The sequence below is a fragment of the Python bivittatus genome, unplaced genomic scaffold (assembly GCF_059951505.1).
Source record: "Python bivittatus isolate LINGU-HERP-01145 unplaced genomic scaffold, Pbiv_v1 ctg000220_np1212, whole genome shotgun sequence".
Classification (NCBI taxonomy): Eukaryota; Metazoa; Chordata; class Lepidosauria; order Squamata; family Pythonidae; genus Python; species Python bivittatus.
In genome coordinates this window covers 33,178,975-33,206,585 of record NW_028277048.1, presented here as the reverse complement: position 1 = coordinate 33,206,585, position 27,611 = coordinate 33,178,975, and the positions used below count along the sequence as shown (strand labels likewise).

The 27,611-nt window shown below is 42.6% G+C and overlaps 1 protein-coding gene across 3 annotated transcripts in view; it reads right to left on the bottom strand.

Annotated features, from left to right (window-relative positions):
- AXIN2 (axin 2) overlaps window positions 1-23,262 on the bottom strand; it is a 44,165-nt gene extending 20,903 nt beyond the window's left edge. Inside the window, exons 1-5 of one of the 3 annotated variants that reach the window (XM_025173171.2) lie at window positions 22,805-23,262; window positions 21,936-22,019; window positions 19,846-20,784; window positions 12,582-12,722; window positions 755-857 (exon numbers count right to left, since the gene is read on the bottom strand). In XM_025173171.2, the coding sequence (XP_025028939.1) occupies window positions 755-857; window positions 12,582-12,722; window positions 19,846-20,669 (1,068 nt within the window). In that variant the 5' untranslated portion in view covers window positions 20,670-20,784; window positions 21,936-22,019; window positions 22,805-23,262. Of the gene's footprint in view, window positions 1-754; window positions 858-12,581; window positions 12,723-19,845; window positions 20,785-21,935; window positions 22,761-22,804 lie in introns of those variants that run through there. The other 2 variants (XM_007421610.4, XM_088138301.1) reach the window with 2 other exon arrangements.
- Between the last annotated feature and the right edge of the window lie 4,349 nt (window positions 23,263-27,611).

Here is a 27,611-nt window from a genome sequence, read left to right as displayed (position 1 = left end):
TAAGAAAAAGGGGCATGGTAGCAGATGTCAGGGAAGATCATTCTCCATCTAGACTAGATCAGAAACTCTTCTTATAAAGGGCCACTGATAGCAAAAGTTGGTTGTAGGAGAGAAGTCAAATGGTAGGTGGTGCAAGAAACGAAAAGTGGATGGACTTTGCCATGTTATATATCTGTTTGTTCTCTCTGGATGCTATCCCTTCTCTTCTTTACCCCATCCTCTCAAGCATATACCCAGCAGAAGAGAAAGAGAAAGCAGTCTTCAGGCAGAGTGCAAGAAGGGGCTATAAATCCCCCACATCAGGGCTTGATGCTCAAAAGATTGACCTAGTACAAAGCAGTGTTCTAGATTCGGTAGAGTTTAAGTAGGATGCAGGCCAACATCCTCCAGGGGAAAATGGACCTCCCTGTGACAGATAAGACAAATCCCACATATCTAAGCAACATTTGTAGAACAGGTGGGAAGAGGAAAAGGATGCTAAGTATTTTATCATTCCAGGAAATTATCTTTCTGGTTTTCCTTAGAACAGTGAATATTTCACAATCTCTTTCATTCTTTCTTTTACAATATTTATAGCCCACCTCAATTCTTGAGGACTCTGGGAGAAACAAGACAAACATATAAAACCCAAAACAAACAAGCAAAAATGGTATTAATAAACAATCAATATCCTAGACAGCCTTTGAATTAACTCATTAATGGGTCAAATGCACACATGCTTTAAAAATGTTTCGTCAACCCCAAAAGTACTTACTGGAAAGTGAGGTAGAGAAACTTGACCGTTGGCCTTGACGCTACGATGCATTTCCCTCTGGAGCTGCTTCTTGCTCCCAATTCTGTAAGGAGGGATCCCATCACTAGAAATGAGAAAAGAAACAATTATAACATTATTTTTAGCTTGTAAGTGTTCAATTGCATCAGGAGCCAGTGTTTTGGAGTTTTTCTTTTAATGAGAGGTTGACAGCTCTCTGTTACGCAGATGCTTAGAGAGGACGGAAGCTGCTTTTTGTCCAGGGCCCCACACAGACCAGAGCGAGACCCATAAGCAGAAGCCAAGCTTTCAGACTTCCCAGCCGAGCCCTGTTTCTTCCCTATTTAAATTCAGCTGAACTACAGTGTTTTTTTATGAGGAAAAAAGCATTCTGTAGGTAAAAGAAGAACACCTCTATTTGTCAGATCCTGGAATCTGATTGCCAAGGCTTTTTCCCCCCTTCCTTAATATTTTTTCCTTGATTCCATTCCTAAGTTTGAATGGTTACTTAAAGCTACAATTCAAGGTGGAAATCCCTGTTTTTGCTTGCATCCCAGTCCAACGATAACCTAGTTTATCTGGGACACTGAAACAGGAAAAACAGCAGTAAAGATTGATGTGACTTTTATCCCTTCCAACATGCAATATTACAAGTCTTTCCAGTGGTGCAGTCTGAAATGCCAAGTACTTTAACATAAATTGTCCCTGTAGGAAAAGCTGGGGTAATCTATAGCCTTTTAGAAAGCCATCCAAAGGTCTAAAAATAGTAATCTTCAAATGAAGACATGTAATGTTTTTAGAATAGTAAGGTCACTCTGCATTCACCTCTTCACTTTCATTGAGGAAACGTGTATTTTCAGAGAGAAGGAAAACAATTTTCCAAGCTTATGAAGTAGTTTCCACACGTAGTGTTTGAATGCATGCATGATGATGGATTGAGAGACAGATACAGACACAGACACGCAGACACACACAAAGTGACAAATATAGAGAAACTTTATGTATACACACAGTGATAAATACTCATTTGTAAGATATAAATAAACGTTTCTCTAGAAGCTCAAGGCAATGGATGCAGTTCTCCATCCTCCATTTTCCCCCCACAACAACAACCCTATGAGGTAGGTTGAGTTGAGAGAGAATGACCAGCCCAAGGTCACCACCAGATGGACAGTGGACTTGAATTTGGGTTTGTCTAGTTGTAGTCCAACCTATTAATTACTCCATCCCATTGGCTCTACAGTATATATGTATGTAAGCATAATGAACAAATGGATCAATGGTAGGATAAATCAATGAAAATTTTATGCAAAACTTTTAAAACCCTGTGTTTTGAAAGAAGGAAGGGATTACAGATATATATGGATGAAGGCTTCATCCAGCTTCTTAAGCCCCCAATCATGGAGGTCAAAAATTATACTGTCACTCAGATTGCTATTGTGAACACTCCACTGTTGATTATTTCAACATGAAGAATGGAAAAAGCTAAACTCCTTATTATGAAACCTCCTACCCTTTTATTCTTTAATGCAGATAATATAAACAGATGGTTTTTAAAGGCAACATGTGTAAATCCAATTAAATCCATTCGCATTTGCTTCAATATAAATATGCATAAGACTGCATTGCCATAGCCACCCATTTTGAAAATGTTTGGAAACTAATTGGTTCCAAGGGCCTGTTGGTAAAAAAAGTAAAATAGTCACCTTAAAAAAAAAAAAAAGACTTGTCTCTGGGAAAATATTTTCTGAGCACTGCCAAGATACGCAGAATTTTGAGAACTAGTATGGTGGGGAAGAGACTAGATTGCGAACTAGGTGGACTTTTGTTGAATGCCTGTACTGTAGTGCCATGACTGACACTGAACTTCAGTTTTTACTAGTTCCTCCTCTGTAAAATGGGAATTGACGTGGAAACTGGAAGAGCAACACTAAACAGGCACATGGTCCTTTTCTTCTTCGTTCTAGGGCTGCTTTTTAGGATTAAGCAAGATTAAGGTTTTTGTCTATCTAAACCAGAGATGCACAATCTGGACCCCTCCAAATATTTTGGGTACACCTCCCCTAATCCCCAACTCTTTGCCACACTAGCTAAAATGATGCAGCTGAAAACATCTGGAGCAGCCCTGGGCCAAGTACTCCATGCACACCCAAAGGCATTTAAACGTGTGCTTTGGACTGGTTCACGGTCGTATTGGTAGAGAAGCTATTGATGGCTCAGTGGTCAGCTGTATTGCACCTGGGCAGGATAGTTGCTTTCCAGATGGCATGGCTGGAAAAGGCAGGTTATTAACAGGATGGGGAAAGATCAGATAGTCTTTGAGAACTTTTCTAGGCAAGGTACTGCCCCAAACCTTACGCTGACTGGGGCAGCCATCCAGTGGCGTCCTTGCCTTGGGTTGAGACCACAGGTCTCACCCTGGCTGGGTTTCTAAGAGGTGTCACCTCAACATGACTAGAGAGCAAATAGGCTGGGGGTTCTGGTTTGGATGATTATAACAAGGTTGGCAATTCTAAGTCTTTTCCTTTATAGAGACCATGATGCTGCCTCAAAAGCATCTGAGGACCACCACGTACACACAGGATCAGCAACCTGGCAAGTGTGATTCTCTTCCCCATTAGCTCCATGGGAGCCCAACTTTAAAATTATTACTGAGGGTTTATTGTGTGGCCTTGTGAGATTTTGAGCAAAACCAATGGCCAAAACTTGGTCCATTTGTAAAAATTATTTTGTGCTATACCAGGGACCACCTATACTTCCCTTATGGATCTCCCAGACCACACGTGAGGAACCACTGAATTAAGGAATTTCCTTCTGAAGCAATTCCTCAGCCTTAATAATGATCCATGATTCAAACCTGCCTACATTCAAATTCTGCCCCCCTCCCCAGAAGAGATCCATAACCTTTTTGCGTATACGAAACACCCAATCCTCAAAGAGTCATAGATGCAAGCAAATCTATGAACCAGGACAAGAGATTACGTAACCTCTGTATTTCTCAGCTCTAAAGGAAAATTCGTAAGGGAAAGTGGACTGCATTTACCATTCTGAGAGGTACGAACTAATAATGTGCTAGATTATAGCAAAATCAGGAGTTTGCTAGGTGATAAGGCAGAAAGAAAAGCCAGCCTCCAATCAAACTTATTCTCCTACTTCTCTACAGAAGTTCATGGAGTGATTTGTGGTCTGTGTTATTTACTTCAGAAATTTCAACATTCTGTCTGAGATAAAGACAAAATGTTCCTTCTTTTCAGTCTTCTAAAGAGAAGACTGAAAACTAGCAGAGTAAAATCATTCTATGGGGCTACTTCGTGAGTGAGCCTGAAATTTTCATATAGCTTCCTTCTCAGAAATATGACTGAGGTTCTTTAATTTATATACACCATGACTCTAAAGAAAGCCACCCCAGTTGGTGCCATCAGACAGGCCAGCTGGAAATCACAGGAGCTGTAGGCCAAATTGGGGAAGATGCCTATTGCATTTTGATATGAGTCTCATGCAAACGTTGTCTATACTGTAAACTCTGTCTGGGTAGACACATGGTACAGAAAGGCAACAGCTTTCCCCAAACTTGTGGATCTCTCTTCCTCAGAACACCTCTGCTCCAAAGGTGATGTGTTGGGTGCAGTTGGTTGTGGGCAGGGCAGCATTTTTAACACATTTGCAGTTCCATTTGCCTTCAAGAAACAGGTAAAACCAAGCTGGAGGCTGGTGACACGGTTCAAAGATCATGCCCAAATAGAAGGCACTAAGCCTTCTGAAGAACACACAGTGCAGCGTGAGCTTCTAACTGTACAACATGAACATCACAGAGTTGAAAGAGAGACCGTCTGGTCCCCAGCAGCATCCCTGACAGATGACCATCCAGCCTCTGTCTGAAGGTCTCTAGCCAAGGAGAACATCCTACTTTGTGTGGCAAATCGTGCTTTTGAACCACTTCTCTATTTGCCAAGCCTTTCGTTTTGCAAATTCATTTCTCCACAATGCAGTACTCTTGGGTGTAGACTGCAGATTCAGTTATAGCAGCAAACTACAGTTAGCTGAATTCATACATCATACTAACCCATACTGTGGCTTGTTTAGGTTTTCCCTTATTTTCCCCTGTTTTTCTTCCAGCGTGATATGGAAAAGAGACTTACTTGCTAGGACTCCTAATATGAATGGAAGAAATGCTAGCTTGAATCTGATGTTGATATTGGTACTGAACTAAGTGAATTGCCAATATTGTTCACGTTCATTAAAACCTTCCATACTTTTACAAATAAATTGTAATCATTATACCACATCATGCTGCAGTTACTGCCTTCAAGCAGTTCAGAAACAATGTACTTTTTGAAAACCCATATCCATGGATTAGGTTGTGTTTGTACAACACACTTAACTTAAAACAATTAACCTAATTGTCTGGGTTTGCACAGCCATGCAAACTAACTCTAATGGCAGAGTTCACACAGCACATAACACTAACTTGGTGGACCTCTAGTTCAGTTTGTTGTGTGAACCCAGAATGAGTGCAACAGGATCTGACCCTGCTCTATGGTTCTACTTAATACAGAGCTTAAGATGCTGCTCCTGCTCCTGACTACTACTACTACTACTACTACTATTATTATTATTATTATTATTATTATTATTATTATTATTATTATTCCCTGTTTATTTCTGACTTTTAGATGGCAACACCAATATTTTATCTGTACTGTTTATTCTATGCAAGCCACCAAAAACCTTTTTTAAAAAATTCTGGCAGGATAGAAATACATTTAATAAATAAATAACGGGTGTATTTGTACAACATACTAAATCACCATCTATGAACTAGAAACTACAATTGCTAATCCAACATCATACCATACTCTGTTTTAGCATGGCCTGTGAACCAGGCCATTAATCAAAGCCATTTATGGTTTGCTTTGGCTTAGACAAACATATTGTGGTTTGTTAACTGTGATGTATAATTTATGAACAGGCAATAGGCAATGCCAGTTAATAAACCCAGAATCTCTGTGCATGAAACTCAGGTATGGGGAAACTCAGGTATGACATGATAATATGCAGCTGTTGACAAAGGTCCAGATTTTGTCCTGAAAATGAGTTTGGCACAACATATTAATGCCCCATCTCCCATGCTTCTCTGTGGGAGATGATCCCATTTATGTTTCAAGAGCTGAGATGTTTCTAGCCAAGTTGGCTGCAGAGAAGAACCCTGACACCAACCACAGCATCACATTCCTCCAGCCACTCGGGCAGATGCTGGAATACAGCCTTTTTCTGTTCCGATGTTATAACAGGGATGTCCTCAATTGTGGAAAAGTCAGTCCCCTTCCCCGGGCTGGCCTACTGTTCAGTTGCAAAGGACAAGAAAGGCCTGCCATCCAACTTTCTTCAAGCCCCCCACCTTTGCATGGGGAAGGACACTATTTGATTGGCAACATTAAGGCAACAGTTGATTACCAATCTGGTTGGCTGCTTCTTTGCTGGGACATCTTGGTGTAGGGTGGGGCATAGGCAAAACCTGTGACATCTTGGTGTAGGGTAGGGCATAGGCAATCTAGGCTCCTCAAGCATATTAGACGCAAATTTCATAATCCCCAGTGATGATCAACAGGGTTTGATGCTTATGGGAGCTGAAATCTGGTACAACTGCAGGCCACCATGGGGCTTCACCCAACAGACTATGAGGAGCTCGTAGCACTAAGGACATCAACAGATGGCAAGATGTCACATTCAACATTTTCATCTGACTTTGCTCATTATTCCCAAATATAAGGGGGTCGATTGCCTCGCTTCACCCCCTTGTCCATGCTGACTAGAGTTCCTGGGAATTGTAGCTCAGCAACCTCAGGAAGGCCATCACCCTCCCCTCCCATGGTGTAGCTGTTACTGGTGGGTTCACATACTCTCTAGGTGGGATTCAGTAGTCCTCTGCTTCACTACTTACTCTGCCCTTTGATCTGATGTACTTAGAGTGAAGGGGTGGAAAAGAAATGGGAAACAAGGAGGGTCTCTTGACTCCAACCAACACCTGCCACCCAGCCCTTTCAACTCAGATTCTTTTCATTTTTCATTCCTTTCACAAAGCCAAGCCAGAAGAATATTTAATACAATCTGGACTTACATGCTGAGGGTCTGTCCAATGCTGCTCAGTTTTCCTTGATGTTACACTCCAACCATGCACCAATCAAAACTCTTCAGTTTTATTTCTCCATTTCTATTCTCAGCCACTTGAAAGTCCACGCGTACATCTCCATCTGGGAGATACAATGAGGACTAATGTCCTTTGTTTTCAGAGGTGGTGGTCTACCATATTTGTTCCTAAATATTAGCTATATTCTGACATCAACATCTATTGCTACACATTCAGGCTATAGTCTCAGAGCCAACATGGTATAGTGGTTAAGGTGCTGCTCTAAGACCAGGCAGACCCAATATGAAATTCACTCTCATCCATGGAAGTTCACTAGGTGACTTTGGGCCAGTTAGCCTCTCTTAGTCCAACCTTCTTTGCAGGATTGTTGTGAGAAAAAAACCTGGAAGATGGAGTACTATGTATACCACTTTCAGGAGCTCCTGAAGGAGAGGTGGATATAAATCAAATAAGTAAATAAAATCTCCATTCCAAGAATGGCTCCGAACAGCAGAAAGCATGGCTAAAGTTGGGGAATTAGTTATTTCTTCCCTGTCCCCTATTTTTTGTAACTTCTTACTTCATGAAAAGTACTGGATAACCTGAAAGGTTGCACATTATTTTGTGACATTTTATTGATTTGATTTATACCCCACCTTTTGGGAAGTAGGCTGGGCTGAGTGAGAGTGACTAGCCCCAAGTCTCCCAGAGAAGCTTCCTGCGGTAGAGGGTGGACCAGAATTGGGCTCTCCCTGCTCCTGGTGTAACACCTTCACCACTATACTCCACTTAATGAAGAGTTTAACCAGCTATAGAATTAGTTCTTGAGACAAACTCAAGGAATTCAAGAATTGCCACTAAGAAAATGTTGGAATGTAACGTTACACACATTCTGAATTTAGTACGGCTTATTTCCATGAAGGCATTTTTAAAACCACACTGTGATAGATTTGATCTCCACATAAACTGGAATTAAGAGCCAGACAGCAGTGGAACTTTGGGTTAGATTAACCAGCCCATCACAAATCAATTTACATTGCATATAGAAGTAAAAGGGTGTATCATCAAGCCAAGGAAGACGGTTCCCACATTTGCATTTATGTTGCCAGAAAAGTTGTTGCACAACTGTGAAATATCACAAACAGCTCTTAACTTTTAAGCTCCAATACATCAAGACATTAAAAAGCCATCATAAATCTATGGCAGACTAGATGTCACTTTGGATACACACTGGAAGAAAATGCAAAATTTGCCTCTTTCAAGGCAACATTTCAGTTTTGCACCTGAAATGTCCCTCCATCCAGAGAAAGAGAGGACAGCTCAAATCTTTCAAGCATACTAACTCTAGCATAAATATGGAGGCAGAGAGAAGAAAGTCTGTTTTTACCAAATCCAAGATATGAAATTTTACAATTTCAAATCATATAACTTACAATAGTGCCTCAGTTCAGACTCCCCCATGCTGCTTGTCAAAACTATTATATGGACCAATGGAACTTTTCAACATACATAATACAAGATAGACACATCTCAACTACATGGAACAGAGGGAGGGGCCAAAGGTAAGAAAATACAAATGAGAACATTTGGGCATGTTTAGTAATGTAGTGGGAGGGGAAAAAAACATGGGTAAACACTAAGTGATCCAGAAGGGAAACTACACAGGAGTACAGAGTACATGGGTTACTATGTATGTGAGGCAATCCTTTATGCCTTCATACAACAGGACCTGGAAGAACCTCTGACTGAAAATATGAAAAACCTCTACCAGTTTAGAAAGAAAAATGCTGGACTAGAGAAGCCACAGGGCCTCTTATTATTCAATATAAGGCAGCTTCATATTTTCACCTGTTATTGGAGAGCCAGCAGGATACTCAGCCATAGGGGTCATGGGGGCTTAACGATTCATCTTGCCCTGATAAGATTTTCTGACTTTATTATATAATTTTTAACAAACGTAAATCCTCGTCCATCATAATTGGGCTTTAAAAAACAAAACAACAGTTGGCTTCGTTTTACTTCATTTGGGGACATCTTGGTGGTGAAAAGGTTGCCTTCTCCCTAATGAAGCCTCAGTGATATGAGGATATCAGCCACTCTGTATCAGTCTGCCCTAATTCAATGCTCCCGGTCCATCCAGGGAGCCCCTCCGATTAGCCCCACTGTTTGGAAGACTCCCTAACACAGTAATTTGGAGAAATGAGAGGGACCCTCTGAATTGGTTCACTTAAGAACAGCCTCTATCTTGGAACAAGTTGTTAATTAAAATTAAATAAAAGGCCCAATGAATATCATTTTAGGAGGGGGCATTACTTAACAGCCTGAGAAAAAGAACTGGGTGTCCTAATGAGGATTTGAGCATCTAGGTTCTTGAATATTTAAAATAAAAGAGCATTGGAACAACATAAGAATTGATAATGCATTAATGCAGACGAGACAGACAGCTGCTCCTCAAATTTAAAACCAATAGGGGTAACCAAAGAGACCAATTAAGGGACAGAGGAGAGAGGACTCATTTTGCCCCCAGACATTATTTTGGTCTCAAGCCTTCTTTCAGCCACAGATGCACCAAATGGGCTTGGTAACGTCTACCTCCATCAGCTCCACAAGTTTCTCATCTGAAACATGGGAGCAAGGAGGATCTCATAAGGGAGCTGCTAAGGCAAGGAAGACAGAAAGGGCGACCCTTTAGATTATAAGCAGATTTGGTAAAATTGCTGGGGCTGATTTCAAATCCATGTTAAAATCTATTGTAAATCTGCTACAATCCTCAACTAGAATAATCCATTCAATACCATGCCTGGCAACTTGGTAGTAAAGTGAGATCTAAGACAAGAGGACACCATATGCCTCTGTGCAATACTGGAATATTTTGAAGCATTTTAATGGAAGAGCTGGACGACCTCAAAAGTGTTGGCAATGTTTATTAGGAAGAGGATAACCGTGTCAGTGCACTAGTCTTCTCCCCCCTGCCCCCGCCTGTGTGTGTGTGGGTGTGTTTAAATCCAACTCTAGGATAAAGAACTGCACAATTTTAGGCAGTGAGGAGCACAGTTTAATTATAAACATTTTAGCTAACCACTCTGGGACCAAGCCAATCTGTTTCTGGGGAAACACTAGTTTTGAAGTCTTCTTTCCAGTCAGCTGCCATTTAAGCTGAGCCAATTATCTTAGCCTTTTGACTTAGATGTGCCTGACCTAACTTGAATGTAGTTTTACTGCTTCTTTTGAAATCTCGGGCTCTGGCGCATATGCATTCACTCCCATCTTCATTTGGCAATGGCTCTGGAGCAGAGCCTCTGATCTTGCCAACATCAAAAGCCTGGTTTGTAAGATAAGGTAATATTTGAAGTTCACTCAGCAGTATTCCCCTGGGTCCAAAGTAAATCCATAAATAAGATATAACCAAATAATAAGAAGCTCCCTTTCGTCTCTCTTTCTTCTTCTCTCCATTTCCTTCCCTCCAATCAAGACATGGAAATGTGGAGGTGCTTTGTGGGCGGCACCAAAAAAGGACATATTCAACCACAACACTGCCAGGATCCTTGAGGTTAACTGTACATTCAGAAATGAGGTGTGTTTGTCTTCCCTTCTGGAACGCCACCAAACCCCAGCCCAGGTCACCCTGCCTTCATATGTCTGTCCATTCTCTCCCTCCATTTGCATCCCACCAAAGCGACAACCCAGTTGCACAATTTGGGAGTTAACAAACCCATACTGTAGGAAAACACGGTGTTGTCATGGCGCAGCATCAAAGGAAATCAATCTACCACAGAAGCAGCTGATTTCATTCATCTTCCAGTTCACACCCCACCCCACCTCAGCCTTGACAGAAAATGCTTCTCCTTCTTTCCTTTGCTCAAGTTTCTCTTTTGTACATCCAGGGGAAGGAAGGCAAGTCAAACGCAGAAAACCTGGATCACGTGCTGGTGTTCCTGCAACTAGGAACACCTCTTGAGGCCTATGAATGCTTTTTTTTTTTAAAAGCAGTTTCTCCTGTTTGGCCAGGGAGCTCTAAATGAAGGAATGTATCCCCTTCTCTTCCATAGCTGAAAAGGCTTCTTTTCTGACCAGCCTACTACACATTCAACCATCTCTCAGGCCTCAAGAAGGGGGTAAGGAGCTTGGGCACAGTTTGCAACAGGAACATGTTAAGCCAAAGTTGCTCCTTCAGGCCATATAACCATTCTGGATCCTGCTGAAATCCACGCTCTCTGTTCAGTGCCCACCCCGCCCCCATGCCTTGAAGCTCCCAGCGGTATAATCAGGCAAGATTCCCCAGCTCCTCGTAGCCTGTACAGGCTCTTGTGATGGCAGGAGCAAACAGGCAAGCCTCTTTTATGCCCTGCTTTAGGGGGAGCTCCTATTCACTTGTTCAAGTCAATTTCAAAGCTGCCTGCTAACCTCTTATCCTCTCTAAGCTCCCCTAGATGAACAATAGGCTGAAAGGGATTCAGTTAAGCCTTTCATCCCCCCTACACTTTATTTCTCACTCGGGCCTCTCATCTGTAGAAGGCCCTACAATTGGCATGGCTCCGAAGAGAGGGTATGATCCCAGCAATGAGGAGCCAACACTAGTCCAAAAATGACTAACTCTGTTGATGCACAAGGATGGGTCCACCATCCTGGCAAGCTGGCTTTATGATCCTCATTATGATTAGGTAATGCCACTGTGGCTCCATAAGAGAAGGGAGAGGCAGAAGGTGCTTTGTGATCAGAATTGTTTAATGGACGTTTGGCTGCAAAAACGGAGCAAATCTGTACCCTTTAAGCCCAGAGAAATGCCCAGTTGTCATATAAATGGTTGCCTTCCCTGAAAAAGAATACAGTAATGAAGAAGCATGCCCCACATCAAAATGATTATGAGTCCCTACAAGTGCCACCCAAAGCATCTTTACTCTGCAGTACATCTCAGGAGGTTCTAGATTTACTCTCAGGGCATCAGCAGAATCATGGAAGGAAGGAAGGAAACCCTTCATTATAGCAAAACCAATCAGCGTTTTTAAAAGTTCTTTCTGCTTTCAGCAGTAAAATATATCATGTCCTTCTAAAATCTGGAATATTTTAACAATAAAGCACCACCTCCATTCAGGAAGAGGAAAGAGAATATGACTTGACAAAAGGAGAGGGCAGAGAGAAAAGAACTGATAATGCAGTTTAACCACCAAGGATTATGTAGGGGCTAACCAAGAGAGGCAAGAATTCTTTCTTTCTTTATCCACCAGTCAAGATTTTGCACAAGACATCATTCCTCTTCTGGAGAGAAACTAAAAGAAAACAGCCCACACCTCTAATCCCTCTTTCTAGGATTGGCACAAGAGGTCACTTGCCTTTCAGATCAATAACATTTGGAAGCACGCCTCAGAGCACTTCCTAAAGGAAGCAATTTCTTTTTAAGACTGTTAATTATTTAATAATAGCACACCCAGCTCTAAAAACACCTGAAACAGAAAATATGAGACAACGTATGGATATGTTCCATGGGCCAGAAGCAAACTGTGTAGGTTTTCCAAGAGAACAAGTTCATTTGTCTGAGGGTTTGGATAAGAATCCCCATTAAGCAATGAAAATGGTGGAGCTAAATCTTACATTCACAGCAAATACTGCTGTGCTCCAGCCACACACCCAGTCTAGTAGTAAGGACAGTCCAGAAAACTTTAAAGTTACCAACTTCTTTCCAATTCAACTGGTGGAAATACTTACACACTGCTGTCGGTCATTGACATAGAATCATCAGTCAGAGCATCACTAGAAATTTCACTGTCATTTGCACTAGTAGCAGGAGCAAAGACGTAGCCAGAATTCACATGGTAAGGGTTAACTGGATCATTCCTCTTGAAGGACCTTGAAATGAACAAAAATGGGAGCTTAGTTAGTCTTTGAACTCAGGAAATGCAAACTTTAGGAGACCAAAGAGTAAGGTGGCAGTTGCACATGGCAAACTAGAGAGCTAACATTCCCAATACTTGGAGACAAAACCCACCGATTTCAGTGGAATTCTTGAAAATAAGAAGTGTCTAAGATGGACCACAGTTTAAGCTTTCTACCCACTGCTTTAAGCTTTCCCACATAATTTCATAGGTAGCCAGTCTCAATGACTTCACAGGATATTTTAAATTAGGGATAGAGAATCTGGAGCTCTCACTATGTTTTTGGATTTCATCTCTCCTTAACTCCAGCCACTAATTATGGGATTGTGGGAGTTTCAGTCCCAGATCTCTGAAGGGCACCAGGTTGCTCATCCATGACTTCAAGGCACCAACTATTGTACAATTTTAAGAAGAGTCATCAAACTCACTTTCCTTTTTTTCCCCACCCTTTCTTACAAGGAGTTCTCTTCAAACCTCTCCACTCTTACTTTATCCTCACAACAAACCTGTGAGGTAGGTTGGTTGTCTTGAGCTTGGTCTCCCTGGTCTTAGAAACTATGTCATACCTATTTACAAACTTACCCTCCTTTTAGGTCTTGCTATTTCAAAGGTGATAGAGGTCTAGATAGAGTGGAAAGGGAGCTGTTGTTAAAAGCAACTGTAGCTATCAACACCTTCACATTTTTTAAGCATAATGCCATCTGTATTTACCCCAAAATAAGATCTTCTTGTGTGCAGTTGTCCTTAATTTTGTCCTAGTTAAGCAGGCAGAGGCGGCATTCATGAATGCTAAGGCAGCAGCCACTCTCAACCAAACACTCAACTATCTTCCCACTAAAACACTCAAATGTTCATATTCTTACTGCTTCTTCATCAAAAAGGAAGCAAAAAGGCTTGACATTGGACAAATGGCCATTATGGAGGTGAATTGACTTTCCTGAAATTTTATCTAGGCCACAAGCTCACTGAGTGACCTTAAATACATATCGCTCCCCCTCTGCCTCCAATCTATAATTCATTGTGCAGCCTGTATTACAGGAATTCTATACGTGCTTGGGAAATCTGCTGAATACTGGGAATTATTAGTAAGTGCCCACAATATTTTAGGGTTATTTCCTGCACTGGTTCTAAGCCTGTCACCTTGATAGAAAGGCTATGACTTCAAAATTAGCTGATGAGCATCTAATTTCAGAGGATGCAGGAGAAAGCAGCTGGGCCTCTAAATGCAGGGAGCTCTAATGGGAAAGTAAGAGACTGAATAAGTACAAATCAGTCTTTCCTCATTCACCTAGGCTTAAGGAGAAATGCACCAAAAAGTTTCTTTTTATCTTTGGTAGGCACAATAACGGAGATTTTTCTTGCATCCCTTCTTGCTCCTTTTTTACACTGGATCATCCTGCCAGCTCCATCTGAAACAGCAACAGGATACTGTCACACCAGTAGTCTGAGTTTTTTATTTATTTGTCAAATTTATATGGCTGCCCATCTCAGCCAAAGTGACTCTGGGTGGCGTATAATGAAACCAAGAATGAAAACATTTTGCAAACTCATTAAAACAGTCAGGATGAATAAAACAAGACCGTGAGAGGGAAGATGTTTACATACAGTATATAACCAGCATTGGATGAACACCCTCCACAGAGAAGACTTTAAAGCCGAGAGCAAGATGGTGCGTGGCGTTCAAGAATTTGCAGGACTGGGAATTTTGCTTATAGATGAAGGTCTCAGAAGATCTTACTCACTGACAGCACCACCTTTAACTCTTCAATTCTCAAAAGCCTGGAATCCAAGCTAAAGTTTACCAGATGTTCCTTATTTTAAGCAGTCACCCCTTGTTCCAGATGCCTGTTCCATAAAATACTGAAAAATGAATGAAAGGCACCTCCCCACCCCATCCTGGCTGTCAAATGTACACCATTTCCAGAACATTCCACAGCACAGATCTCAGAGGGGCCAGACCACATCCCTCATCCGGAAGAAACTCAGCCTGGTAACTCTTTTTCACTGGGGAGGGCTCATTGTACATGTTATTCAATGTTCAGAGAGTCACTTGTTCCAATCAAGTGTTGCCTGCAAGGAGCTCAGAAGGCAGGGTGGGTGGAGAAGAAATTCTCTTCTTTAAGGCCAAGATATAAGGAAGGTATACTTTTTATATATATATTAAAAAATCCCCTCAAGTCACTTGCAGAGAGTGGCAGGACTTGATTTAAGTGAACAGCCTGGTAGCCTTAACAAAAAACATCCTTTTGCCTTCTACTAGTATTCTTAGTCCCTTTATTTCCATGTGCCTTGGTTGCCCACTTTTGACCCCTTGGGTCAGGGTTCCTCAACCTTGGCAACTTTAAGACGGGTGGACTTCAACTCCCAGAATTCCCCAGCCAGTCTTGCTGGCTAGGGAATTCTGGGAGTTGAAGTCCACCCATCTTAAAGCTGCCAAGGTTGAGGAACCCTGCCTTAGGTAGTCTTTGCTCACTTCTGTCACAAACCACAGGTCTCCTCTCTCCCGCAGGGCTGCATTCCTCCATTTCACTGACGGGGGCGGGGGGGGGGGAGGCACAAGCCTTCGCAATGACTTCTGCAAAGGAGAGGGTGGGAGTAGATAGGGAGAAACAGACAGAGGGGCAGCCCTCCGCTTCAAGCAGTGATGGCAAACAGCAGGACTGAACCTCTGGGTCTCTATCTCAAGTGGACCTTTGCAGGACACAGCACTGGCAAAGAGGGAGCTATTTCTGCACATCTGGGACTGCATTTTTCCCACAACACACAAAGATTTTTTAGTGGGAAGATCAAAACATCCAAAAGATGATGGATGGATGGATGGATGGATGGATGGATGGATGGATGGATGGATGGATGGAAGGAAGGAAGGAAGGAAGGGAGATAGCTAAGTGTGACAAAAGGAGAAGAGTCTGATTGTTATGTTTCTAACAGAACATTTTTCTACTGGGAGGGTGGAAAGGAATGGCAATTCTACACCTAAAAACAAAGCCAATTCTTCCAATAAGGCATCTCTGCTTCTGAAATTTCAATGAGTTTCTTCAGACCACTGTTAACGTTGTTCTTTTTATTTTTTAGGAAAGGGGGCAGGGGCAATTGAAGCCTTTTTACCTTTTATTACTCTCCTTGGAACTGTTTCATGTCTTGTTTTAACACAACCCAGGCCCATCAGAGCTTGTTGTTGTAAAGTATCTGGTTTCAAGATGCTCGCCATCTGTACAAAACCAGCCCCGCTCTTTAAGGGGATCCTACAGACCTTCCTTTTAAAGCACATGCAATGTGAAACATGCCAGCACAGCAACCACTGGAAGTTATGTTTACAACGCATCCCTATGGGAGTGTTAAGAAGAGCCTCTTCAGTAGTGTAAGCAGTCACTTTGGAGAGTTCATCATTTTAGACAAGAAAGAGCTTCAAAAATATTGCTTTGAAGTTCAACAGGAATGGTAAGTACCTCAAAAGAGTTTTATAAATTCCTGGGACACTTAGCCTGCAATTATTTTTTTTCCCCCAGCATTTAAACAAAGTGGATGGAGAAGTCTTCACACAGAATTATATAATTAAAAACAGTTGGAAAAAAAAAAATCCTAAATTTGCCTGCTCAAACACAGCAGATCTAACATACAATCAGTAAACCAATTAGAGATGTTTTGAGAATTACTTTGAAAAACTGGACCAAGATCTTGACCATGCTACCACCTTAATTGCAGCCAAATGTTATCAAGCTACCTTTTAACTCCTCTATGAAGTACAGGTCTCCAATCTATCTTTCTGCATGCATGCACTTTCAAAGACCACCAAAAATTCCATCATTTTAAGACTGAGTGGTGGGAAATATTTTCAAGGATCAGGTAGCAGCTGCCCTCCAGCATCAAGGAAGACATCAGACTATTACCTCTTATCTTGACCAAGACACCTGAAGATGTCCTTCCATGCACTAAGCTAGAAATGGATCTGAACTGCACAGGAAACTCAAGAGATGAATCCTTTCACAGGATCTTTTACAATGGCCCTCAATAAACAGCACAGCTTAAAATTCTAAGGTGATTTCCTACACCCCAGTCTTTTTCTCTTTCAATTTTCTCTTCCAGTTTTATACAAAGCTTCAGACCTTCATTTTCAGCACAAGCCAGAAGGTGCTGAGAAACTTTGCAAAGTAGCCAATTTTCAATTCACTGCAACACAGATTGGGGAAGGGGAAAGCAAAATGGTATCTAATGGATGACACATGTGTTTTCGGGTGATAAACTTGAAAACCCAAACTTATGGAATTCTTTGTCAAGAAACTGCTAAATCAGACTGTGAAAACTGGTGCATCCTTCTAGGGAGAGACATGTATGATCATTTAATGCTGGCAGTATTTATAACTTTATGGGAAACAGGTATATAACTTGCCTCCTGTTCTCCAAAAAAGATGAGAAGGGGGTGTGATTGCCCATGCAAGGCCTTTGGTCCTTCCTTGCTTTTAATAATGGTATCATTTAATTGTGGATACCAATTAGCTTCAGTTATCCATTATTGCACATAAAATAAGCTCCAACCAGCAGCTTCTTTTGATCAGTGAAGGCCTATCTACCAGATACAGTTTATTCAGCAGTAAAGCTAGCTTCGCTCAGAACTTGCCTTATTGGCTATACCCTAGGAAGGCAGATTTGGGCCCATGAACTTGCACGTGATCATCTAGAATACAGAATCAACAAGTTTTTCAATGTCATTGTAGGAAGCTCAGAGTAACAAATCTGAAACTGCCTCAAGTCCACATGCCAGGGAAGTCCACATGCACATGTGAAATAGTCTTCTGGACCACACTTGAAATTTTTATCTTGTCTCAAAAGCCATTAAGCATATATAGATATATGTTCAACACACAAATCAGATAAGGATGAGTGTTGTGTGTTAATTTTGCATTACAGTTTTAGGCTAGTAGCAGAAAAAAAATAGATATATACCAATCTCCATAATTATCTGATAATCTGACACATTGGCAGAAGGTAGATGAGATGCATAGCAGCAATTCTTCTACCAGGTGGGGAAAAACCCAGGATTTTTAGTATTTCTTAAAGCAAAAGAGCATTAGAATTTGATGACCTCTAGATTGAGAGAACAGTTTGAGCTCACTCCCTTCGACAACATGTAAGAGCCTACTCTAGAAATTCCTACTGCAACTAACACTTCCAATTGTCAAAGTACTCAACAATTCTTACTGAGATATGGGTACACAGTCATAAGTAATCTGCAAGTTACTATTTCAATTTCATAGCAGAAAAATCAGGTTCAAATATCGTTTTGTCAACCATTAAAAAATCCTATTCTAGAATCACTAAAGTAATAGAATATTGAAATCTATTATTTCTGGAGTTCCAGTGGCAGAAAATGCCTTCTATAGTCTTTATCTTAATCTCAGAAAAATATATCTGTGGAAGTGATCATTATCTCTTGTGTCACAGCAAATATTAACTACAGCAAAGCTGGCTCCATAAGAAAAACTTACTGAGTGTTCAAACATAAGCCCTTTAACAGATAGAGATTATAGCATACATTCTCATCAAACAGATGAAACAAATATGTCATACATGGATGTCATGTACACAGCCAACAACTGTAAGCCGCTCCTTATACATCTGGAGCTCCTCCAGATTTGTACTGCTGTGAGTGAAAGCTGAATTGGAATCAGCTGCCTTTCCAATCCTATCACTGGGAAAGACCACAAACATTGTCGCTTTTCTAAGAGTCAAGCAAAAAACACAACAGATGCAGTTCAAGATCCCTCCTCTTAGAGGCAGGCCACGGTCGGTACAAGCTGAAAAGAGAGGAGATGCCTGAAGTCCTTTGATGTCCATGAATCACAGAAACACTCACAAAATTCCTGTAAGCCAGATGTCAAATACTTACCAGATTTAGAAACTCCCAAAGCAAGACAGAATACAGAAAGAGAGAGAGAGAGTGAGAGAGAGAGAGAGAGCAGGTCCTTCTGCTCTACAGTTCCATATGCAACCAATTCTCATTTATGAAGGCAAAAGGGAGGGAATAAGGAGAATAAGATGTTAGAAGAGTATGCTGCACCTCATGACTGAGAGAATATATGATGCTGCTGCCACTTGATGGTGAACTATTCTTGCCCACTTTCATCAGCCAATACAGAAAGCACACATCATTCTCTTGGGGTTACCAAGGACAATGCTGAAATGGGAAAAAATCCACATTCAAATAAAGACTAAAGGCCATTCATGGGGGAAAGCTCAGTGATACAGCACAATCCTTTGCACACAAAAAATCCCAGGTTGAAATCCTGACTTCACCCCTTCCAAGTAGAAAACTTTCTCTGAATTCTGGGAGAACAGCTGCTACTAATTGGAATAGACAAGTAGTGAACTCAAAGGACCAATATTTTGAGTTGGTACCAAACAGCTTCCTTTGAACCTGGAGCACACATCTCATCTCCTGACAAGAAGAATCTTGCCCCTACTAATATCCTGTACCTGGAGCCATCCCTTTAGCTAAGCTTGTTTTGTTTGGCTTAATAAAGTAGCTTGATAAAGCTACTACCAGATATTCCTTATGAAAGTACCTGTGTGGAGTCATCATCTTCTTGAAGTCACTTGGTTCAGTTTTACAGGTTATCTCAATAATAATATGGATTTTCTAGTTCCATCATCACATAATTGCTCTCCATTTTCTACATGTAATCCACATATTTCAACACCAGCTAGGGATGAAGTTGGCAAACTAGTATTTCATTACTCATTCACATGCCTAGATGGTGCTCTTCCCAGTTCCTCTTAATGTGGTTTAAAGTGGTAACAATTAATGCATGTCTCAAAGAACAAGAGTCCTTTGAAGTTCCTTTTTGATGTCTAAGAGAGGTTTAGAATTGGTGGGTCTTAAGAACCACAATGTACTCCTTTTTTGTATTAGGGAGAAAAGCAGCCCTCCCCTCAAGCAAGAAATAAATGCCAAAACTGAGAAGGTTCAAAAATAAAATAAGAGTCTCTTTGCCAAATTTTACTTAAACCAGGCACACAACATTCATCTATACACTCCTTCTGCAATACACTGTAACAAGTAACACACTCCCATAATAAATTGAATCTATTTCTCTTACCTAAACCCATTTTCCACAGTTTCTGTAGCTCGGACACTGGCTGTAGCCCTCAAGGTCTTACTGGACAGTCCAAGTATGGAGGGCAAAAGTTTGTTTTTAAGGTCAGCACAGCTCCATTCCTCTTCTTCATTCAAGGTAGGGAGGTAGCCACAATCCACTTTTAAGCTCCCCAGTCCATTGCTATTAATGTAAGCAGGATTTTCTCCCCCACTCCTTACATATTCGAGGTATATATCAGAAGTCAAAAACATCTGGTAAGCATTTTCCTCCATCACAGTCTGAATCTCAGTCTGTGCCTGATCAAACATTATAGAATCGATCTGCTGCTTCTTGATATTATCCCGTATGTAGGTCTTTGTGGCAGGCTTGAGCTGTTTGGAGACAATGCTATTATTCTCAATGTACCTTTTGTAGATAGCTTTGGCTACTCTTAAAGTTTTGGTATCCTTAAGGTCCATCTGCCTGAAGCCATTGCAGGCAAACCAGAAGTCTAAAGTATCCACACATTTTTCCCTTTCCAGGAAGGTCCGAAAGAGATAAGCACCATCTTGATCTCCTAGTAAAGAATGCAAGGATTTGGTCCATCGTGCTAGAGGAGAATCTGGAGATGCACTTCCTTCTGGCTCTCCAAGACCATCTTCATTCCTCCTTCGTGTGGAAGAAACAGACATGGCCTTGAAGCTTTGGTTTTTCATGGCAAATAAAGTGGCAGCCAGATGGCATGGTGTCTCTCCTTCCTCCCCTGGTACAGGGGGGCGTGGGGCATCTTCCCTGAAGCTGCTGCTGGGGTCTGGAAGGTGAGTCAGCAATGCCGCGCTGCTCATGGTTCCTGGAGTTCCTTCTGGTAGAGCTTTTTTTTTCCTTTTTAAGTTCCTCAGCAATCTGTGTGCCTCTCTCTTTTCTTTCTCAAGTCAGCAGGGGATCCTCAGAGTCTTCTCTCTTAAAGAAAAAAAAGGGGGGGGGAGTATTGATCTAATCAAAACCAGATCCAACCAACATCAAAGACAAAAAGTAAACAGGCTTTTCAACTCTTCACATTAAAATAAAGAGGCAACCACAGCTATCTGCAGCACTAATCAAAAGTATCAAATACGCTTTTCAAAGAGAAAGACTGAACTCTGGGCACACTTTTAACTTTCGTATGCAGAGGATCGGGTGGGGTGGGGGTTGGAAACAACAACAAGAAAAGAACTTTTCCTTACTGCACTGCCTGTAAAGTCTAAACATGCACAAAGAAAAACATCATGAGGTTTTCCCTCCTACTAATGATAACATCTGAGAAGTCACAGGAATAATCTTGGATCCCCATGCTGTTAAACCCATTTTGCAGCAAAAAACATTCCTCCAAGTTTTGCTTCCCTCCCTCTTTGGTAGATAACTCAAGGCAAAGAACAAAACGTGCTTTCCTCAGCATCTGGTTTCCATTTCACTCTCTCCCCCCAACCTTTCAACTCCTGAAACATTTAGATTATGATCACCAGAAACCCTTCTAAGCACAATGCTGGATGCTCCTCTGAACTGTGCCCTGAGAAAGTGTTTAAAAGAAACTGGAAAGACAAAGGCAGACTTGACCAGCATCTTCAAAATTTTAAATGAAGAATTTCTTACCAGTTGCTTATTGCTTTTGAAAAAAATCCATGGATTTGGTTAAAGTGTATTGTTTACATGTAATTTCCTCCCATTACCATCCCTACCTTTATCATGCATTCCCGCCCCCCTTTAATGTGGCAAAGCACCGTTTTTAACATGAATTAACTATATGGAGAGAGGGCTGTGCTGTATTAGCCTGCACAGCAGAGAATGGGCAACCAAAGTTCTTTACCAGCTCACCATAACTTCACTATCCAATCAAAGAAAAAGCTGCTTTGCCAAACACACCAAGAGCTCAAAACTCAACTCCAATAAAGGGGCATCTCAGTGCCAGGCTTCCACTATGCCCATCGTCTTACGCCCACAGCCTAGAGCATATAAACCTATAAAAGTTCCCTGCATTGTTTCCGGCTCCCCTCAACTTTTCTCAAGAACGTTCAAAAGCTGCTTCAAAGGGAGGGGGAGAGGAGAGAGGAGGAGGAGGATGTCCTGAAAGATACCTGAACAAGAGCAGACATTCCAAACCAGGCTGTCGGATCCTCCAGCATTCCCCACTTAGGCAAGCCGTCCATCAAAGAGGCGGTCTGCACGAAGGCGATTTTTAAAACACAAATAAACAGATTTTGAAAAGGAGAAGGAGAAGAAGAAACTGTAGCCCATGTCCCCAGAGTATAATCCTGCATAGGCAGGGAAACATTAAAGAAAGAAAGAAAAAATATCCAGAAATGGCGACTGATTCCGGGGGGGTGGGAGCAGATCTGCTGAGATATCTCAGGAACTGGGGGGGGGGGGGGAGAGAGAGAGAATGGGGGAGAGAGAGAAAGGAACGAGGGAACAGGAAAACCTTCACCCAGTCGCTTTCTCCAAGTCCTGTGTAACAACTGACCCCAAAGTCAGCACGCTGCGCCTCTTTGGAGTTCATCGAGGGTGCTGACAGAAGTGGGAGGGGTGTACGTGAAGAGGTGCGGGAGGAGGGACTCGGAGCCAACGCATCCTTAGCCTACCTACCAACCAAAGACATCCTGGGTCTCTACCTCCTTCCTAAGTCACAAAACATTGCTGGAAAACAAAGACAAAACTCCTCCCTACTTTACCGGGATGTTTACGGGGGGAGGTCTGTGAAAAGACCCATTCCTTCGCCAGCAGATATCTCCCCCTTAAACACACACACAGACACATACACACGCGAGCGAGAGCTCAGATGCTGCGGTTGTTCATACAAACCCTGCTCTGTCTTTTTCCTAGGTCTGCTTACTCATAACAACACACAAATAGCTTTTCTTAACAACTTCAAAGCTACAGCCAAGAAAACATCAAAGCGATGGGGGGGGGGGGTTGAAGGAATCACATACATTCTTTAGCAACTTACCATTGATCCCGTAGTTGTTGGTGGGGTTCTTCTTCCCGCCCCCTCCGAAATCGGGCTCCCGGTACTTCCTTAAAAACAGCCCCCGCTCAAAACCTACCTCCCTTAGCCCTTCTCATGGAAAGGAGAAAAGTAATCCGCAACGCTGCGCTGATTCCTCCCTATCATCCACCTCCTCACAAGCTTCGCAACAGCATCTGAGAGTAAAAAAAAAGGGGGGGCAGCGGGGGGGGGTCGGATGGACTAGGACGTTGCCCGAAATATATCAGCGGAAAGAGAGCGAGAGTTCGGCGATTCTCTCCTTCCTCCACTGCCCCTTCTTTTTTAACCCAAGGGGGGGGGGAATCAAAAGACCTGATCCCTCCCCCACTTCTCCTGACCCCCCACCCGCCCCCCTTCTTTCAACCCAGGTCCTGTTTCAAGCAGTCATTCCTTGCACCAAATGTCCTCCGGGCTATTTCAACAAACACTGAGCTGTGGGTTTAACTGTGCACATCAAAGTGAACAACCGAGAGAACGGTCCTGTAAGGGAGATAAGCGTCTTTTCTGCAACACCTTCCCCCTTTTTTAAAGAAAAAGAAAAACAAGCCGGAATAAACGCCACCGTTCTTCAGATCGCAATATCAGCAAAGACGCCAGCGTAAGAGTCGGGCATTAAACCTGAACTAAAGGGCTAATTATGAGTTTTTACTCCCCGTGGAGATGTGGGGTTTTGGTGTGTACGTTCATGCTGAAGCTCTGAGACTCAGATTATTATTATTATTGCCTCTCGAGTTGTTACTAAGTTGCCAGGACCTTATCAAAGGGAAACAATCTCTAGCCAACTCCCCCAGGCTTTGGAACGTCAGAAGTAAGTGATCCTGCCGCCCCAATCGTATTATCCCTGCAATTCTCTTCGTGCTGCAGGAACCTTAAAGGGACAGGCAGCATTCCCTCCTCCCGGTTCTGCCAGCTCCACTCCCTGCCTTTAACCCTTTTATTGCTCAATCAACTCAACCCTTTCTTTGCAAACTCTCCTTCCTCCCCCCTCCCCCATGAGATAAAGATCAATTGCTGTTTGAACTCTCTTCCTTTTCTTTCACCGTACAATGCACAGCAATGGCTGTATTGCTCTTTTGGAGAGGAGGGGGTGGAATGGTCAACTCTCGTAGAGGAAGGCTGCAATCATTTTTGCTATGTAGCCCGCCTCCCCCACAAGTACTACTTCTGCCTCCTCCTCCTCCTCCTCCTCCTCATGTTAGAAGAAAATTGTCCTTTTCCTTTTATTTCTTTTTACTCTGCATCACAACTAAACAATATCTGATTGTAATAGAACTGGCACACCAACAAAACTCTGTTTAACCCCCCCCCATATGTTAAATATTAAACAGACACGGAATGCTTTAGAAAAGGCTTTAGACAAAAGGTTCTAATTAGAGATTGGATCTGGCTTGCAGGTTTCAGGCCAATCCACCTCCCTTACAAAGTCTAGATCTGTTGCCTTTTAGAGTTTTTCAACTATTTTATTTTATGGGCAGTCCCAGAGAACAGAAATCCAAAACTTTTGAACTTAATGTAAGTTCTAATGCCATAATGCATCTGAAATAATGATTCCAGTCTATTTGTTTCATAATTCATACCTTTATGCCCATAAGCATGTGTGTGCATGCACACACATAACGTGCAGAGAGAGGTTTTAATCTACGTGCAAATTCATGGAATTTAATTTTTAACTGCATTTAAGAAACAAGCAACAGTAATCAGCATTTATAAGACTTGGCAATGAATGCCTTTTTCTCAGTAAGGAAGATTGTCTTTAATCACATAATAATAATTAATTTTTATCATCCAACACAGAGACCCAGATCATTGTGCTAGGAGCTGGACAAATACAGATGTCACCACACAGCTTTTTTTCCCCCTTTTCTTTTTTTTCCTTTTAACATGCATATTCAGAACATAGATGACTTGCAGCTTAAACCTGTGTTTACTCTCACAACTGCAAAATGAATTATTCCAGGGGTGCAAGGATGACTGTCTTAGGGAACTAAAGGAACAGAACAGTAATTTCTTCTTGGAAGTAAGTGCTGTTGATCAAAATTGAAGTTGCATGCATCTTGACTAGTTCCTTGTCTGATCCTCCTTGTGCTTTCCCCAACTTTTGCACCCCAAAGCATAATCCATTGCTACTTATTTTACAGAAATTGCTTTCTCAAACTAAGACCCAGGTTTACTTTCCTGATAACCCAATAAGAGCTTGAAGGAGAAAGAAGTGGAATGGAGACTTCATTTGGATAGCGAGTATCCCAAACCTATTAGTTTATTCAGAACAGGGGATCCATACGGTGTGTGTGTGTGTCAAACATTGTGCAATCAAAGCCCCACTCCTTGTTTATGTGCATCATCTGGGCAGTGCAGATAAAAAAGAGGGGAGGCTTCAATCTCACAGTTGCAGCCCCCATCTCTATCTTTTTAAACACCTCCCCCCACCCCAGACACCCTGATTCATGACTGGGGACACACATGCTAATTCATAATATGGCTTGCTTGGTCTTGCTTTAGCATGGGGGGAACTAGCCATTGATTGATAAACCATGATTTAAGACTGGAATTATGGAATCCCAGCCAACTACGGCTTGTTCAGTAGTTGTTGAATACAGGCTCTCAGGGTTTTAAACTATGCTTTATAGCTTAGACTATTGTAGAACCCCCAAAAGTATTTTATTCGACCTCCCCAAAGTGTGCTTTATACGGATTAGACAAATTGTGGCTTATTATGATGCATGAGGCCAGCCTCTGAAGGTATGATTTATGTCAATATTTGCCATAATTTCTAAACTAGGCTGAGAGAGGCTGAAATGTGGCCTAAAATCAAGTCCCAGTGAAGAATCCACCGCTCTCAGAATAGGCTGCTTCCTCAGAATGTCCCTTTCCTTCTCTTAATCACTGCGTGGGTATAGCACAACTTCAGTCTAAGGAGTGTGCACCATAATCTCGCGTTAGAGTCCCTATTAACAGTGGACAGGCATAAAAGACTTCCAGAAGCATCTCCAATGCTCTCCCAAGCCCCTGGTGGTTGGACAGAGAAGGTAGCACTGCCAAGGCCAGGAGGCAGAATGAACTGGGCTCATCCACACTTCCATGGAGGATACATGTCCATGGAACTTATGGAAGCTACAGGGATACCTTTGAGTGCAAGGATGGGCCATCTAAGATTTAGGTATCAGTCTTGAAATATCACCCCCGAGTAAGTATGCACGACACCGAGTCAAGTCCAAGGCATCTTTACTTAGACCCAATGCAGTCAATGGGGTTTATACATAGGTATGGATGGGAACAGGACAGTGAGTGAACCACAGTTCTAGGCAAAGATTTCCACAATAAAATTCATAGCCTTCATCATGGAAACACTTATTTTTAGTATTTCTTTATTATAGTTAAATTGTATTATTTATTTTAGCTACTGTCTTGATTATCCTGTTGAATGGAAAAGCAGCTTGTCAGTCCCTCTCTTCTGTTCAAAAAACAACGCTGCTTAGTGCAGGGTTGGGGACTTTGTGGCTCTCTAAATAATGTTCAGCATGATAAAGAGTAAGGGATGGTGGGAGCTGTAGTTCAAAAGCGCCTGCGGGACCACAAGGAATCACTGTCAGGAATTGTTGCTGCTTCAGGACTAAGGAATAACAACTCAAAAAAAGCCCCATGTGGCCCCACACCACCCTTTCCAAAATACCAGCTTCAGCTACCTTTTCCCATGAATGCAATTTATATTAAGCCTCTTTGAAATACAAAGCCTCCATACAACCTATAATTAGCCTTCCAGACTAACTTTTGCAACAACACATATGCATTTAGTTCACCTGAGACCTGATCTTTGCAAGCTATTCATGGAGCCTGGAAACGGCAAAAAAACAAATGCCTAATTTAGAAAGCCCACCAAGCAACGGGCCGTCAATCCCCTCGCCTATCAAAGCTTTGGGCCTGAAATAACCACTGAAGGGCTAGTACAACGAGAGGCAAGCAGAAGAGCAATATATAATTAAAAGGCATCAAAAGGTGTGTAAAGTCCCTTTGAACACTTGTCTTCTCTACTCTGCCTCCACTGACGTCATGGGTAAGTATGGCCCCACGTGGTAGCGTAGAGGCTGGAGCGGGGATGAGAAGGGCCGGGACTCTGGTTTGGAGAAAACTGCGCCGGGGAGGGGAGCGTCGTCTTTCCAGGCTACGTCTGTGCCGTGAGGGAGCCAGCTGAAGCGCTGCAGAGAAGCACCTCCAACCTCCCCGGGATATTGGATTGGCCATGACTGGGAGAGAGAGGAGAAAGGGCAGTCCCATATCAAAGGAAGCATGGATCCTGAGAGCTGAGCTCTCCTCCCTAACCAAGTCCGCTCCTCGGCTGGGAAGGGACGGCTGCAGAGGACGCCTGGATCCAGCTAAGGCACGTGGGAGTGCAGCTACGTTCCCCCGGCGTCGTGGAATGGATGGCGGCCGCGCTCCCTCGCCCGCGCGGGACGACCCGGCCGCCAGCACCTTCCCCCGGCTCGCGTAGGAGACACTTGGCAGCTCTGACTCGCTGAGCTCGCGCCCAAAACCGCGCCGATGGGCGTCATCACGGCCCTTCCCATTGGCCTTTCCGCCAGCCTTGACTCCCCGTCTAGTCTTCTCCGATTGGACAGTCGGGAGGGGGGGGCACACGTCTGCGACTGATACATTGGCAGAGCCCGCGGCGGGAGGGGCAGCCGACCCGCGCTCTTTTTCTTAATGAACTTTTCAATCTGCTGCCCAGCCGGGAGAAGCAGCTGGCCGTGGTCACTGGAGAAGGGCGGGAGGC